The sequence below is a fragment of the Xyrauchen texanus genome, chromosome 14, assembly GCF_025860055.1.
Source record: "Xyrauchen texanus isolate HMW12.3.18 chromosome 14, RBS_HiC_50CHRs, whole genome shotgun sequence".
NCBI lineage: Eukaryota > Metazoa > Chordata > Actinopteri > Cypriniformes > Catostomidae > Xyrauchen > Xyrauchen texanus.
Genome location: NC_068289.1, coordinates 31,897,501 through 31,914,500, shown reverse-complemented (window position 1 = coordinate 31,914,500; position 17,000 = coordinate 31,897,501). Strand labels below are relative to the sequence as shown.

At 37.8% G+C, this 17,000-nt stretch overlaps 1 protein-coding gene across 1 annotated transcript; it reads left to right on the top strand.

Annotated features, from left to right (window-relative positions):
* Positions 1-329: 329 nt before the first annotated feature.
* On the top strand, positions 330-13,246 carry me3 (malic enzyme 3, NADP(+)-dependent, mitochondrial). Its single transcript, XM_052142909.1, has 15 exons — positions 330-506; positions 1,050-1,228; positions 3,300-3,433; positions 4,621-4,770; positions 5,194-5,269; positions 5,345-5,506; positions 5,614-5,717; positions 5,998-6,107; positions 6,891-6,988; positions 7,136-7,249; positions 7,446-7,551; positions 9,667-9,809; positions 10,663-10,836; positions 10,998-11,096; positions 11,437-13,246. Exons 2-15 carry the CDS (start codon positions 1,055-1,057, stop codon positions 11,596-11,598), a joined length of 1,806 nt encoding a protein of 601 aa, XP_051998869.1. The 5' UTR covers positions 330-506; positions 1,050-1,054; the 3' UTR covers positions 11,599-13,246.
* Positions 13,247-17,000: the final 3,754 nt, after the last annotated feature.

The window sequence follows — 17,000 nt, the reverse complement described above, 5'->3', positions numbered from 1 at the left end:
TTATTATGATGATAAATCATCAAAATTTCTTATAAGAAGTATATCTGCAGTCTGTGTGGGATCTGGTGCATCTTCTGTATTTATAAATATTGACCAAGCAACTTAAAAAAAAAAATCAAGCTTTGTGAATACGTGGCACTATTGAAACGCCCGCGATTCAATAGCTGCTTTTATTTAGTTTTAGAACAAGGCGGGTAAAGCGTTTCAACGGACTAAACAAAAAGTGGGGGAGGAGAGAGAGACCGCAAATCTTTTCTTTTATTTGGAAACTTCGTCACTCGCATCGTCTCATCCTATTGGCCAGTTAAGCCCTAAAGGGGCGGTACCAAGGGTAGAGCCTAGGGAAGCTTAAGTGTCAAAGTCAAACAAACCTGGATCGTTTGGATCAGACGATTGCATTATAGTCATCACCATCGTCATCGTCATCATCATCTGCCCATCAGGAGCGTTTGGATTAAACCCTGTAAAACAGAGCCTGTCGGTGGACTGTTTCAGGCTGTTCTCAGGTACGTGGCTTTGCTTATAAACAGGCGTGTTTTATAATAGAACAATGACTATGGTGAACCGCTCCAGAATGTTAAGTTGGCCAGAAGCAAGCTGTTTGAAATGAAGAACCTTAGTGAATATCTGCGCATCATAATACATTGCATTCACTGATCATGTATTAAATATGTTCTACCCAAAGGCCTTGTTTACAGTGGGTGAGGACAAACTAGCTGAACTTGCAAGGGCTGTATTAGTCATAACTGTTTCTTTGTTGCACCGCGATGCCCCTTTACCATGCTAAAGTGACCATGATAACCACAATTATATAAAAAAAAATAATAGTACAATTATTGTTACTACAGAAAAATTATAATGCATTATCATAGAAAGCCCTTCAAAATTTGAACGGATCTCTCATAATGCTTGTAATTGTTTATGGTATTGGTGGCAAATTTATGTTACCAGAGTTTTACTGCAGTAAAATATAATATTCTAGAACCATAGATAACATACATTTTTAGAAGGGACTGCAATAACTAAATCTCAATTCTCTCACTTTACAGGAGTCATGAACTCTCTCTCCGGTAAGAGTATGCTGTCCCTGTGCAGGGTTTTCTCAGGTGCCCAGTCTGCTGCCCTCATAGGGGCTGTGAGGGTCTGTCACTCAGGCGTGAGCACCAAGGGCTCTGCCTTCACCAAAAAGCGTGGCTATGACATTACCAGGAACCCACACTTAAACAAAGTAAGCATAGCTAGGCCCAAACTCAGGTTCTGGGAGCGTGAGTGTCATTTTATGTGTAGGTAATTGCAGAAGAGGGGGCTTTGATTAGACATGCATTAATGCCAAAGTCCCCACAGATAATGAAATATGAAAGTGGCATTATGAGATCCGTAATCTGCATTCAGAATCTGGCTTGAGCTCCCAAGGGACTAGATTATGAATTAGGATCTGAATTGGAATGGAGCTGCATTAGACCACTGAATATGCATAATCAGTGCTGGGTGGATTTCTTGTGAATTGTAGTCAGGTACTGATTACAAATTACATGACAAAGAATGCAATCGGCAACATAATCTCATGGGGGTAATATAATCTGATTACTTTTCGATTACTTTCTACCTAATTCCGTTTTTATTTGCATGTCACATGCATTTGAATAGGACAATCATTTTAACATAGAAGTACAAAGAGTAAGAAAATGTATTCCATCCTTTATTACTAATGGAAAGAGTTTGTTATGACATTTTTAAAAAGTAAATTAAACGTAACACATATATACATACATACACACACACTTTTTTTTTTAAACATACCTAGTTCATAATACATTACATGGACAAATGGTAATGAACCTGAAATCAACAGCAATGACATTGCTAGGTCAAAGCTAACAGCTCCAAACACTGATACACTTACGTTTAACCCTTAATACTTAGGCACTTGTTCCTTAGCTGAGGTACATATCATACTCTTGTAACATAAAAGGAGCACATGCACAAAATATTGGGGTAAGAATGAGAGGATATTGATATGAAAATTATCAATAAATCATTAATAATTTCCTGCTGTTGCCTTGTTGATATGTTATTATGTAATCTATAAAAAGTAACTGGTACAATTATGAGTTTTTAAAAATGTAAAGAATCCAATTTCAAGTACTTGATTTTGTAATCTGATTACATAATCCAGATGATTTGTAATCTGTTACTACCCAACACTGTGTATAAGTGTTTTGTGTCTTTTGGAGGCTTGGACATCTTAAAACAAGTGCATGGTTTTAGGATATGACTTTTTGGATATTAATTTTATAAAAGCACTTGCATTAATTCTTCTGTTAAAACTCATATATTATGGAGCTGTAAAGCTGTTTAAATTAACATTTTTACTGTTATTTTAGGGTTTGCGACATGTTTATGTCGTCATGGCAACGTAAATTTGGGTGGGTCAGGGAATGTGTATATTTAAAGGAATATTCCGAGTTCAATTCAACTTAAGCTCAATTGGCAGCATTTGTGGCATAACATTGATTACCACAGAAATTAATTTAGACTTGTCCCTCCTTTTAAAAAAAGCGTAAATATGAGTTACAGTGAGACACTTACAATGGAAGTGAATGGGGCCAATCCTTACACGACCATAAAATGGACGATTTAAACAACTTTACAGCTTAAATAATAAAAAGTTTTAACAGAAGAATGAATGTAAGCACTTGTAGAAAATTATAAGCTTCACATTTCTGCTTTTATACCATCAAAAATTGGCCCCATTCACTTCCATTGTAAGTGCCTCACTCTAAGCTCCATTTTTACTTTATTATTATTTTTTAAAGAAAATTAGGGACAAGCCCATTTATTTAAATGTTTTTGTAGTAATCAACATTATGCCACAAATTAACTGTCCATTGAAATTAACAGGAATATTCCTTTTAAATGTTACTTTTGCTTTCATTCTATATCTTGTGAAGACATACAAGCCAGGATGAGATACTTACGGAATGGAAAATAGGTATGATTTGTCGTGAGAGAACTTTAGAACTTGCCTTTAAAGCCAGGAACGGATGGAAACTGTTGGACGTAATGATAGAGAGTGGAGATCTTACAGGGGAGGGTAGCCATGCTTGCTTCCCATTGGTCAGAAATAAATAGATCCAACATGTAATGTATCTACCCAAAGATGGGAGCTTGCCTGGAGGCAGACCCAGTTGCAGGGTGATCATTTTTATTCAAACCAGGCTGTAGAAGGAGTGGGCATTTTTCATTGGTATTAGCAGCTGTCATGTGTTGTTGATGAAGTTATGGTGCTGTGTTAACAGGGCATGGCGTTCACCCTGGAGGAGAGGTTACAGCTGGGTATCCATGGCCTGCTGCCTCCCTGTTTCCTCTCTCAGGATGTGCAAGTGCTTCGTGTCATGAAAAGTTACGAGACACGCAGTAACCCTCTTGACAAGTAAACAGAACTATTTCACAACCTTAATACCAGAAAATGTATTGCCCTTACTCATCTAGACGCAACCCCAAAAGAGCACAGTGACAAAATACAGTGATCCCAAAAAATATTTGGACGCTTAAGCCAAACATAAATATGTATCAATTTAATGTGTTATTTTACAGAATATGAATCCATGTGGCATGTGAAATGCAAATGAGCCCTTTTAACTTTTCTAAGATATTTTTATAGTTTTAACCAATTGCTCCCAAACTCATTTTGGTGGCTGTATGAAGTAATTTCCTCTCCTAAGTAGTTCACAAAGGTGCACTGGCAGAGTAACTTTAAAATAGATGCCACTCGGTTTGATAGTTTGATTCTAATGACATTTCATTCATAGATTAGGTGTGACTTAAAGAGATAGTTCACCTTAAAATTAAAATTATCATCATTTACTCACCCTCATACCACCCCAGATGTGTATGACTCTCTTCTGCTTAACACTCACAAAGAGTTTTAGAAGAATATGTCAGCTCTGTAGGTCCTTTCAATGCAAGTGAGTTGATACCAAAATGATGAAGCTTCAAAAATCACACCAAAGCAGCATAAAAGTAATCCATAACACTCCAGTGGTTAAATCTATATGATAGGTGTGGGTGTGAAATGGATATTTTAAGTCCTTTTTTACTCTTAATTCTCATCCCTGCCAAGTAGGTGGTGATATGCATGAAGATTGTGAATTGCCAAAAACAAAAGAAGAATGTAAAAGTGAAAGAGGTTATTGATAGTAAGAAAGGACTTGAATATTTTTCTGTTTCTAACCAACATTTATCATATCGCTTTTGAAGATATGGATCAAACCAGTGGAGTCTTATGGATTACTTTTATGCTGCATTTATGTGCTTTTGGAGCTTAAAAATTTTGGTCAACATTCACTTGCATTGTATAGGGCTATAGGGCTGAAATATTCTTCTAAAAATCTTCATTTGTGTCAAGGAGAAGAAAAAGTCATGCACATCTGGGATGGCATGGGGATAAGAAAATGATGACAGGACTTTTATTTTTGGGTGAACTCCCTTTATGTGTCCAAATCCTTTTGGGGACCACTGTACATCTTTAGCTCACAATAGTTCTTTACTATTTTCTTTCGCTGGGCCATTTTCCATTGACAATCAAAAATTCTATCTCTGCTCTCTCTAACCCTGCAGATACATATTGCTGATGACCCTGCAGGACAGAAATGAAAAACTTTTCTATCGTGTGTTGACCTCTGACATTGAGGAATTCATGCCTATCGTTTATACTCCTACTGTGGGCCTGGCCTGCCAACAGTATGGCCTTGCATTCAGAAGACCAAGGTGAGATAAATTCCTGCTTTGCACCTGGGGCAGCTTGTTTAGTCAAACCAATCCTGAATCAGCTTTTACTGTATAAACACTCATACCAGTCCAACCAGTTTTTGTTAAAGGAATAGTTCACACAAAACTGATAATTCTCTCAACAAGGTTTTTTTGAAGGACAAAGGATGTGTTGAAATCCATACAATGCAAGTCCATGGGGTCCACAATTTTTAAGATTCAAAATGGATATAAAGCAGCATAAAGATAATGGTTTAAACCATTTATTTTGAAACTATACAATCGGTTTTAGGTGAGAAATGGGCCAAAAAGTAACTCATACTTCCCCTAAATTTATCATATTGGTTCAGAAGACATGGATTAAACCACTCAAGTCGTGTGAATTGTATGACTGTGGTTCTAATTATTATTTTTTTTCCCTAGAGGACTGTTTATCACTATACATGACAAAGGCCACATCGCCACCATGCTAAACTCATGGTCGGAAGAGAACATTAAGGTATGTAGAGAGTGTTAGAGTTATGGTGTCATTCGGTGCCACTAGATGAACGTTTCATTATATGTGCATTAATAGGCCATAGTGGTGACAGATGGAGAGAGAATTCTGGGATTAGGAGACCTGGGCAGTTATGGAATGGGCATCCCAGTGGGCAAGCTGGCTCTGTACACAGCCTGTGGAGGAGTGCCACCCCAGCAGTGTCTGCCTGTACTGCTAGATGTGGGCACTGATAATCAGGTATAACAACATCATTGTTATACGATGACAAGTGTAATATAAGATTTTACTAATTTGTTGTCCCTGTTTTTAACCCTCTGCTTACATTTGTATTTGTTTTTGCTCAGACCCTTTTGGATGACCCCTTGTACATTGGCTTAAGGCACAAAAGAGTCCGGGGCAAAGAATATGATGACCTCATAGATGAGTTCATGCAAGCCATCACTGACAAGTACGTGAAACATTCTTAAAGGTGCAGTGTGTAATTTCTGCACCACAAGTGGCACTAAACGGAATAGAAATTTGTTAATCTGAATGTCAGAATGGGTCCGACAGAACAGCATTGGCTCAACCAATGGTGAGTTTGGAGCAGGACAACCTGTTTTATTCCATTTTTTTAATTGCAGACATAGTTCTCCAATGTGGTTGCAGAATTACACACTTCAGCTTCAAGTGGGTGAAATGCTAAAATGCATTAAAAAAATCCAGTTCATTTATATATTTCGTTTCAGGTACGGGATAAATTGTCTCATTCAGTTTGAAGATTTTGCCAACAGCAATGCCTTCCGCATTCTCAATAAGTACCGCAACCGTTTCTGCACTTTTAATGATGATATCCAAGGTAAGTGTGCACATTACAATATCAAACTGTAGTGCTACACACACATTTCATTTAAAGACTACATCAAATAGGGTAGTTGCATCTTTGTCAAAGCAGATATGTATGACTTTCATTGTTCTGCAGACCACAAACAAAGATTTTCTAATACTATCTCTGTAGCTCTGTTGGTCCATAAAAAGCAAATTAATGGGGTCCAAAACACAAAGGCAGCATAAAAGTTATCCATAAGACTCCAGTGGTTTAATCCAGGTTTTCTAAAGTGATCCAATTGGTTTTGTGGAAGATCAGCCCAAAATGTCACTAAATTTTCACTATAAATCTTGATGTCAACAGTCTCTGGCATTCACGATTTCTAGCTTGATTACCCTTCCTATAGCACCATCTATCGTTCTGCTAATGTGTCAAGGAAGTGTATTCGAGCTTGAAATCATGATCGTGCCTAGAGGCTGCAACAGCAAGATGTACTGTAAAAATTAGTTACGTTTTGGTCTGTTCACGTCCAAAACTGACTGGATCACTTCAGAAGAAATTTATTAAACCAGTTACTTTTATGCTGCCTTTATGTGCCTTTTGGTGCTTGAAAGTGTTGAACACCATTGACCGGCATTTTATTGCCCTATAGAGCAGAGAAATTCTTCTAAAAATCTTTCTTATTCTGTAGAAGAAAGTCACACACACATCTGAGATGGCATGATGGTGCGTAAATGATGAGAGAATTTTTATTTTTGGGTGAAGTATTCTTTTAACAGTGTTTTGCCTTCTCTATTCCTCTACCTTTTTCAGGCACAGCTTCAGTTGCCGTTGCTGGGGTCTTTGGTGCTTTGAAGATCACAAAGAATAAACTCTCTGACCACAAGTTTGTATTTCAGGGAGCAGGAGAGGTAATGCAAATTCAATGCAGAGTTGTTACAACATTTTACTGTGTATTAGCAAATACAAACAAACATTTGAAAGCTATTTGTGCCGTCCTACATAAGATATTCCCTGATTAACACAGATGTAATGGTCTTGGTTTGTCATGTGACCAGGCTGCCTTGGGCATTGCTCACTTGCTGATCATGGCAATGGCCAAGGAGGGTGTATCTCATGCTGAGGCCGTGAAGAGAATATGGATGGTGGATTCCAAAGGCCTAATTGTGAAGGTTACAATCAATCCCACACTAACCTTCAAGCTGTTCTTTTCCCCCTCCTACTTGACATATAAATATACACATTTATGTGGGCTTAATGAAAGATTTCAGAGCATACTGTAAATTAAAGACAACTGTAATTTAACACCTCCAATTTTAAATAATGTGATACTAAAACTGACTTTTTTTGTGCCATTGTGCCCTTTAGGGCAGAGGTCATGTGAACCATGAGAAGGCGGAATTTGCCCATGAGCATCCACACATAAAGACTCTGGAAGAAGTAGTGGAAACCATCAAGCCCACAGCTATCATTGGTAATGAATACCTCAGGCCACATACACACTGCAGTTAGATCCCAGTCTGTATGCAAGTAGTGAAATGAAATACTTCTGGAAATATGTCATGTCTTGCGGTGTAAGGTCATGTCTATTCTCCGTCTAAAACCATTTTTAAAAGCATTTTGCTAAATCTTTTATAATTATTAGGCATTCTGCTTTAAGACCTCATATATTTAGACAGTACATGAAATGTTGGTACTTAATTTGTCACACAACAGGAGCATTTAAAATGATTAAGTGAAGGCAAAAGAAGGCCATTAGAGCCAGAGATGATCTTCGATCACCTGTGAGCAAGTATTTAACACCTGTTGAGAGAGTCAGAGAATAGACTTAAAATAATGTCTATTTTTAATTGAATTCAAAGAGAATTAAACACAAACCATCACTATTCAACTTCATGTTTTCCATATTCCAACACATTTCCTTGCACATTTCCGCTTATGCTATTCACATTTTCCTGTATCAGGACACGTTTACAGGGTCAAAAACTTGCAATGGGAGAAAGGTGCTTGAAATTGTTCATGGCAGGCCACTCGGCCTCAAAGGCTCCATATGGTTATTACTTGTTTATTTACAAACCATTATTATTACTGAACAAAACACAAAAAACGACATAACAGTATTTATAATAAATTGTATTGCTTCAAAATATTGTCAGCCACAGCAACTTACTAGATGTGCTTAATTTATTTTTTAACCAACAGATGGCAGTATATTTGTAGCTTTAATGAACTCAATTTCAATACTTTTGTAATGAAAGCCCCATTGCTTCAGAAAGCTTCATTTTACCATCACTACATCAATGGCTCCAACATGTACACTTTCTCTTATACATTCATATATACACTGGCAGCCAAAAGTTTGGAATAATGTACAGATTTAGCTGTTTTGGATGGAAATTGGTACTTTAATTCAACAAAGTGACATTCAGCTTATCACAAAGTATTGTCAGGACATTACTAATGTAAAATACAGCACCATCACTATTTGAAAAGTCATTTTTGATCAAATCTAGACAGGCCCCATTTCCAGCAGCCATCACTCCAACACCTTATCCTTGAGTAATCATGCTAAATTGCTAATTTGGTACTAGAAAATCACTTGCCATTATATCAAACACAGTTGAAAGCTATTTGGTTTGTTAAATGAAGCTTAACATTGTCTTTGTGTTTGTTTTTGAGTTGCCACAGTATGCAAAAGACTGGGATGTCTTAAGGTCAATATTAGGTCAAAAATGACAAAGAAACTTGTCAGTCAATCATTGTTTTGAGGAATGAAGGCTATACAATGCTTGAAATGGCCAAAAACTGAAGATTTCATACAAAGGTGTACACTTCATACTTAAAAGATAAAGGATAAGTGGCTCTAACAAGGACGGAGTGAGATGTTGAAGGCCAGATGTACAACTAAACAAGAGAATAAGTACATCAGAGTCTCTAGTTTGAGAAATAGATGCCTCACATGTCCTCAGCTGACAGCTTCATTGAATTCTGCCCACTCAACACCAATTTCATGTAAAACAGTAAAGAGAGGACTCCGGGATGCAGGCCTTATGGGAAGAATTGCAAATAAAAAGCCACTTTTGAAGCAGAAAAACATACATTGGAGAACAGATAACTGGAAAAGAGTGTTATGGATCTTAACCCCATTGAGCTTCTGTGGGATCAGCTAGAATGTAAGGTGCGTGAGAAGTGCCCGACAAAATCTATGTCAAGTGCTACAGGAAGTGTGGGGTGAAGTATCTGGACAAACTGACAGCTAGAATGGCAAGGATCTGCAAAGCTGTCATTGCTGCACATAAAATAGTAATAGTCATTTTCACATTATTAATATCCTGACCATACATTGTGATAAGTTGAATGCCACTTTGGTGAATAAAAGTACCAATTTCTTTCCATAAGAGCAAAATCTGTACATTATTCCAAACTTTTGGCTGCCAGTGTATATAATTTAAAAAGTCCACAGACATGTTATGAAATATTTGTGTTACTGGTAGATGTAATGTATTTCATGTTGTTCTTATCCCAAATGTAATTATTTAATGGTGTTTGTTTTTGGTATAAAGTTAGGTGTCTATGATCCCATCCACAGGTGTGGCTGCGATAGGAGGTGCTTTCACAGAAAAGATAATCAAGAACATGGCCTCTTTCAATGAACGGCCTATCATTTTTGCCCTCAGCAATCCCACAAGCAAAGCTGAGTGCACAGCAGAGCAGTGCTACCAGCTCACTGAGGTAATAAACACTAATTAAAAAAATAATAATAATAATTAAAGTGCTTGTGAAAGGGGTGTCCTATCAGGAACAGACTGAACTTGCCTTGTAGCAGTTTTAAGCTAGTCTCACATAGCTAGACCTGACTATAATGGCAAAGGTCTAGGATCTATAGCAGCTTCATTTGGCCAAGAACCACCCAGTTAGATAGGAAAAGCCCTTTAACTGACATGTAAAGTGATTATTCACTGCTGGTTTAGTCATCAGATGCTGTTAGGGTTATCAGAGATATGCCCTTGCATAATAAAAGAGAATAATGGGGAAATATTTAATTTATATAATGGCGCGTGAGTTTCCTGAATGCGATTGCTTGGGGAAAAAACACAGGAAAACAGCGGAGTCCGAGTAAAGCACAGAAATCCTTATCACATAGTATTTCAAAGACATAACTAAGAAAATAAATCATAAAATGCAGCTCTGCTCATGGATATCTGCTTTACTTTCTGCTACAGTACGTGCCTCAAACGAAACTCGAAATATCTTTTAAAGATATTTGTCTTTAAAAAGATGTCACTAACCTGATAAACTTGGACAAAACGTTGATTATTTTGCTCTCAAAAATTCCCATTGTATCAATGCAGAAACTTCTTAACATGATTCTGTTTCCTGGTGGAGTGATGAAAGTCCTGTGTTACTGGCGGAAGTTCCATCAAACAAGCCAATCAGATTTTTCCTGAGTGGTTCGAGAAAGTGTTTTTCCAATTTTGTGTGCATCACGGACTGTCCACGGACAGTGGGCGTGCCGTCTGAGGCTGAGACTGAGACTAGTTTCAAGCTGGTCTCAGCACTCTAAATGGGTATGTGTGTATCACAGGGAAGGGGCATATTTGCCAGCGGAAGCCCCTTTAAAAAGGTGACTTTGGCAGATGGACGCACCTTCTACCCAGGCCAGGGAAACAATGCCTATGTTTTCCCTGGAGTGGCATTGGGAGTCATCGCCTGTGGTGTTCGCCATATCTCGGATGATATTTTCCTTACCACAGCAGAGGTAAATGCGATCTCACAGTAACACTAATGTACAGTAAATGTGACTGTGTGCTTCAACACAAAACACCTTGACCACAAATGTATGTACAGTGTGAAACCGAAGATACCAAATCATTAAGAGCTGAACAGCTAATATGACAGCATTTCTGATTTCTCTTTCAGGCTATAGCCGACATGGTTACAGAGGAGCATCTGGCTGAGGGTAGACTGTACCCCCCTCTGAACACCATCAGAGAAGTGTCCTTCAAAATTGCTGTTAAGGTCAGTAACTGTTCGCATACACATATGAAGTCTTCTTTATCAAGTCTGCTTTTCGGCACCCTTGAAAAATATGAAATGTGTGTCCATGGTAATTTTGTTTTGTGATCAATGTTTTTTTTTAAATTGTTTTATATAAAGAAAGTCAATTACAGATTGACTACTGATTCTCTCCTCCTCAAATTTAAGAAATGTATTAATTTAGCAAAGTGGGTTGTAAGAGCTGTCCGATCAAGTAATGGATTTGATGGTAAAAGAATATGCTTTTTATGCTTGTTTCTTTTCAGTGGTATTATATTAACTGTGTTTTATCCCTTTCCTTTCAAACCATCTTTTCTTTCAGATTATAGACTATGCCTACAAGCAGGGCATTGCCTCATTTTACCCTGAACCCAAAGATAAAGAGGCCTTTGTTTTGTCCAAAGTCTACAACTCTGACTACGACTCCTTTACCCTGGATTCATACAGCTGGCCCAAGGAAGCCATGAAGCTTCAGAATATTTAGAATATAAATCTAATACCCTCTCCACCCTCTGTAAAGGGATTTATTCAAATCAGTCATATGCCTTATATCTCAGTTCATAATCATCTGATGTTAAAAACCCTGCTCCAAACCAAACAGTCCTAAAACGGTAGCTGCACCAACTGGTTTCAGGCAGCATGTCAACACGAGTTGCTCATATCCACTGAGGACTAAAATGATAAAAGAATGCTTACAAGCTTACTATGTCTTTGCCTCCAGTGACCACCAGATAAGTGGCCCTAATTAAAGGGGAAAAGCATCTCTTTGTTTACAGCTGTTACAAACTCAGATATTTGTTATCCTCCTAGTCTTTCAATAGCATTTCAGCATTTCTATTCACTTATCCACTCCATTTCTTATGGCAACTGTCACTCCTGGAAATGCAAATATCAGTTATTTTTGGACTGCAACTGCCAATAGGAAAAGACAGAATGCCTGGTTTGAATGAAAAGGAATTTCCGTTACTTGGGTAAGGTAGTTATCCAGTTGATTGCAGTGTAAATTAAGTGCTTTTGCTATTTTTTTATTTTTTTTACCTGTTGGGACATAAGTTATGCTAAAGTTTGTCTGGTTTTTAATGTATTGTTGTCATGTTGCAATAAGTACTGAACATTGTTAGCTTGAGACGATAACCACCTGAGAAGCAAGCTATTTGTGTTCATTGCAGCATGTGGAATTGTTTTTATCGTTTCTCCTTATTTATCCATATGCTTTGCTTATGCATAACGCACAACTATTGAATTCAATTTTTGGATATTCAGGGAGATTTTGAAAGGAGAGTGACTTTTAAATAAACTTTTTAAACAAAAAATATTTGTAGAGTTTGGAACACTTTGGACTGAGAGTTATGGTGGTTATGAAACCCCACAGTTGTGCACTACAACATTTTGTTCTGGTTTTCTGTCAAACTGTTGACAACCACAAGAGCTCATTTGGCTTCCTCTAGGCAAGCACAGTTGACCTAAAATTTGTTAAAGCATCATAAATTTGATTCTGGACAAATAAACAATAAGCTTCCCTTTAAGATACAATAGTCTCTCCTCTGAGTTTCCAAAGGCATTGGCCTCAGCTCCGCAAACAACAACACCCTTACGAAAATCGAGAGTTCGTGGCAAACTTGCTGTAAATTTGCCACTGATAATTTTCACATGCAAATGTATGAAATGCAGGGACTGATTGCCGACCGGGCCAGTGCCCAGGGGCCCTTGACTGCCCGGGGGTGCCCTGGGCTTTAAGGATGTGCAATCTAATTTGGTGATCCCCTCAACGCCATTAATCTGCGGATGAAAAAGGAAGAATCTCGTAATACAAGATCTCGCACGTGAGGACATGTCTGACAGGACGCGCAAGACAATTCCCCAAAGTGTCTCGCTTTATCTAATCTCATTTGCTGCTTTTGCTCGCTCAAACAGTGATTCACATGCAGCGGGTCCGTTGGTGAAGCCATGTCTAAAGGTGAAGTTGAGCTTGTTATGAATCTTCTTATAACAGGCATACAATCACAACAGACTTCCGGAAATGGGATTTAATTTTTATTTTTTTATTATTAATACTTTATTATCAACAATTAGAATTTGTACAAGAGTCATTTCCATATTACAACAAATGATCATATCACATGCTTCATAATACAATATAAATCAGAATAAAAAAAAATAAAAAAAACAGAGCGTACTTATCTATATATTATTGAAACCAGTAATGGGCAACATATCTGGTGTTAATTTAGAAGGGAATCGGTTTATTGTCAGTCAGTTTTGCTGATGACATTACTCTTTAAAAATGTTTAAAAAAAAATAAATAACTGCAAATACCCCCAGGACTTCAGAAATAAAATAAATAAATAAATTGAGTTTTGATTTTATATGGAAAAGGAAAAGTCATATACGTAAAAGTTATATGATTAAAGATTAAGACGGAGGTCTTAAGATGATTGACTTTGACATAATGAATGGGACTATCAAGCTTAAATGGTTACAATCGTTTTTTAATAATGAGTCCTCATTCTGGCTTGAGATTCTTTCAGCTGTATTTAAAAAATGAGGTGGCAGAAGTTTTGTTACAGTGTGACTTTTGACATTTCTAAACTCCCTGTAAAACTCTAAGCTTTTCACCAACAAATACTATTATATTGGAAATTGATTTTCAAACATAATTTTAGCCCACATAACATGTCAATCTGGAATAACTGATGTATGACAGTGAGCAGAATATCTTTGTTTATTGATGAGTGGTGGCAGAAAGCCATATGGTCAGTGACACATGTTATGGATAACTTTGGGAATATAATGAGTCTCAATAATTTTTGTGTTAGATACAATATACATAGCTCACCTAAAATGTATGATAAAATTATTAAAATTATCCCATAGTCGATGATTAAATTAGTTAAAGAACAATTAAAATATTCAGTGGTAAAACCTAAATTGCGTGATCTCATGATAGAAAATGTTAACTTTGCAGATAAAAAATACTCTAACAGATTTTGGAGAGATGGTTTACAACAACAATGTTTTCCAGGTCCTGTAAAGAGATCTTACATTTTTCATAATTTGGAGAAGAAAGAAGTGTGTGAAATTAGAACCCATTTCTTTTAATTTCTCATTGCCCCTTAATGTAAAGAGGTGCACTTTAAAATTATGAATCATATTTATACAACTACAGATTTTTTAAGAATAAGATTTAATGTTGGGAACTCAAATATGTGTCAAACATACAAGTCAGAGACAGAAACAACTGAACACTTGTTTTTTCAATGTAACTTGGTGCATTCATTAAAACAATACCTGCGAGACTGATAATTTCATGGGAAAATGTTAAATTTGGTTTAGTAATTAAGGATAAAAATGTATCATGTTATTAATAATTTATTACTTTTGTTGAAATTTTACATGCATTCAAATTCAATGTATTTAGAGACATTGAGTGGGATGAAAAGACCCAAAGCAAAATATGTGTATTCTTTGTTGAAGAATTGGTTTTGTAATGTAAAAATCTCCTACTCCCCTATATTTATTTTTGTTTATTTGACTTATTTACTTATTTATTGTTAGGTATGTTGTGGAGAATGTGATGTGTAATTTTAATTTAGAATCTCAGTCTTTGTTTGTAAATCTTTCAGATGCACAGGAGATGTCATGATGTCTCGTGAGGCAATGAACTACTGTCCGCAAGTGTCAATAATGCGCGCAAGTTATTACTTTATTCCTCGCGTGGCTTTAATCAATCATTAATAGATTAATGGCATTGAAATGCCTACATACTCCCGCTTGAAACCATCTCTGTGCCCTTAACCCTTCAAATGGTCTGTCCTCCAGAGATAGAGCTTTGGAGGGTTGAAGGGTGTAAGGCTAAAAAATATCATAAGTTATGCCTATAAATATGGATCTATGAAACCCAAAGATGACCATCACCACGGTCTTCCCATGAATTATGCCATTATATTGCCTATCCTCGAGATATAAACAAAGTCATGTGACTGACCTAAAGAGGTTGGCTTACTATATAAACATTCGGGTGACCCAACTAGTTTCCCTTGCCTGGAACGGTTTGTTCATCTCAATTGACAAGAGATGGTGACGGTCATCGTTCGGTCTCCTATATCCAAAATTATAGGCATAAATTACAATCTGTTCCAACCTCACTCAGACCGTCACCACGGTCTTTCCTTGGATCACTAGTACCATCAATGTCATGAGGGATGGAAGCCTTTCTTACTTCACACCCCTGTTTAGCAGCTGAAAGAAGAATCGTGGACCCATGTGAATCAGGGTCTGCCACATTAACCCTGTAATACTTTGTAAATGTACACGGAGAGCTCCATGATACTTCTGCACTGACGTTGGAATGTGCCACCCCCTTGAGTGCTGCCCGTGATGTTGCCAGGCTTCTGGTGGAATGAGCTACTATATTTCCTGGAACTGCCAGGCTCTGGCTAGTGTATGCATGTGCAATAGTGCTCACTATCCAATGTGATAGACACTTTTCAAAACTGGCTCTCCATTATCCTTCTTATTAAAACACAGAAATGGTTGGGTGTGTAGATGTCTTAGGGGCTGTATATGGTCAATGTAACAATGTAGTGCTCGAACTGGGCATAAGGTGGATAGATCAAGCCCTGTACCCAGAAGAGACAGGTCAGGTTGAAATGCTGCAAGTTTGATTACTTGATTAACTGTACTGGAATTATGAACCTTAGATAGGAAAGCTGGGTTTGGCCAAAGGAAGACTCCTGAATAGTCTGCTTTCCCTCTAAGACAATCCTCACTTACTGATAAGGAATTTAACTCCACCACTCATTTGGCTGAACATATAGCAAGGAAAACAGCTTTTTATGTTAGCAACTAAACATCAGCCTGGGCTAATGGCTCAAACAGGAAATGTCAGGAATTGAAGGACCGTGGAAAGATCCCATAATGGTGACCTTAAAGGTTTTCCTGGGTACAGACGGCATGCTCCTCTGAGAAACAGAGAAATCAGAGCATATTTTCCAATCGTTAAGCTTTCAACAACATCATGATAATGAGAGATAGCCGCAACATAAATCCATATTGTGCTGACCTTTCTTCCTGAATTTAAAAGTGACTGAAGGAAAAAAGGAGAGAGTCAATACCACATTTAGTTGGATCCAGCTTTCTGTCTTGGCACAACTTTGAATAATTGTCCCAAGTGGAGGGTGCTTTGGCAAATTTATGGTCCTCAAAACTGCCTCATCTAACTCCTGAGAGAGAGGCTGAGTAGAGGCCAAACCCAAAATCTGGCCCTTTGCCTGAGAGAGAAGTTCTACTCTCATTGTCATTGGCCATGGGTGGCCCCATATCAGGCTAAGTAGGGATGGGAAACAATGTCTCCTTGGCCATTTGGGGGCAATCAGTAAGAGCCTTTAATGGCCTGTTTCCACTTGTTTGAGCACATAGGGACTCAGAGACAGAGGAGGAAAAGCATATAACAGTCCTATCAACCACTCGTGAGAGCATATCTATTCCCGAAGTTCCAACTTGGCCACTCAGTGAAAACCACATCTTGTAGTGTGTTGTCTGCTGATGCAAACAGGTATGTGTAGGCTCTGCCAAACCAAGCCCATATTAGGCACACCACCTCTGGGTGTAACCACCATTCCCCCAAAGTGGTCCTGAGACAGGAGATCGGCAGCCGGGTTTACAACCCCGGGTATGAAAACTACTCTGAGTGAGGAGAATCTTGGGAAGGCCCAAAGCAGAAGCTTTCTGGTTTCCTGAAGGCATCGCAGTGATCTCGAGCCACCCTGATAATTGATGTGATATAATAGGACCTGTAGAAACTGAGTTAGGTGGCTTAAGGACATATGAATTGCCCTCAGCTCTAGCACATTGATATGTTCCATGGTCCAGGGAAATACCCATGAA

Coding starts and splice junctions, on each gene's coding strand:
- me3 (XM_052142909.1), top strand. CDS start 1,055: ATGAACTCTCTCTCCGGTAAGAGTATGCTGTCCCTGTGCAGGGTTTTC. Junction 5,507..5,613: donor ATGTGGGCACTGATAATCAG/GTATAACAACAT, acceptor GTTTTTGCTCAG/ACCCTTTTGGATGACCCCTT. Junction 11,097..11,436: donor CCTTCAAAATTGCTGTTAAG/GTCAGTAACTGT, acceptor CTTTTCTTTCAG/ATTATAGACTATGCCTACAA.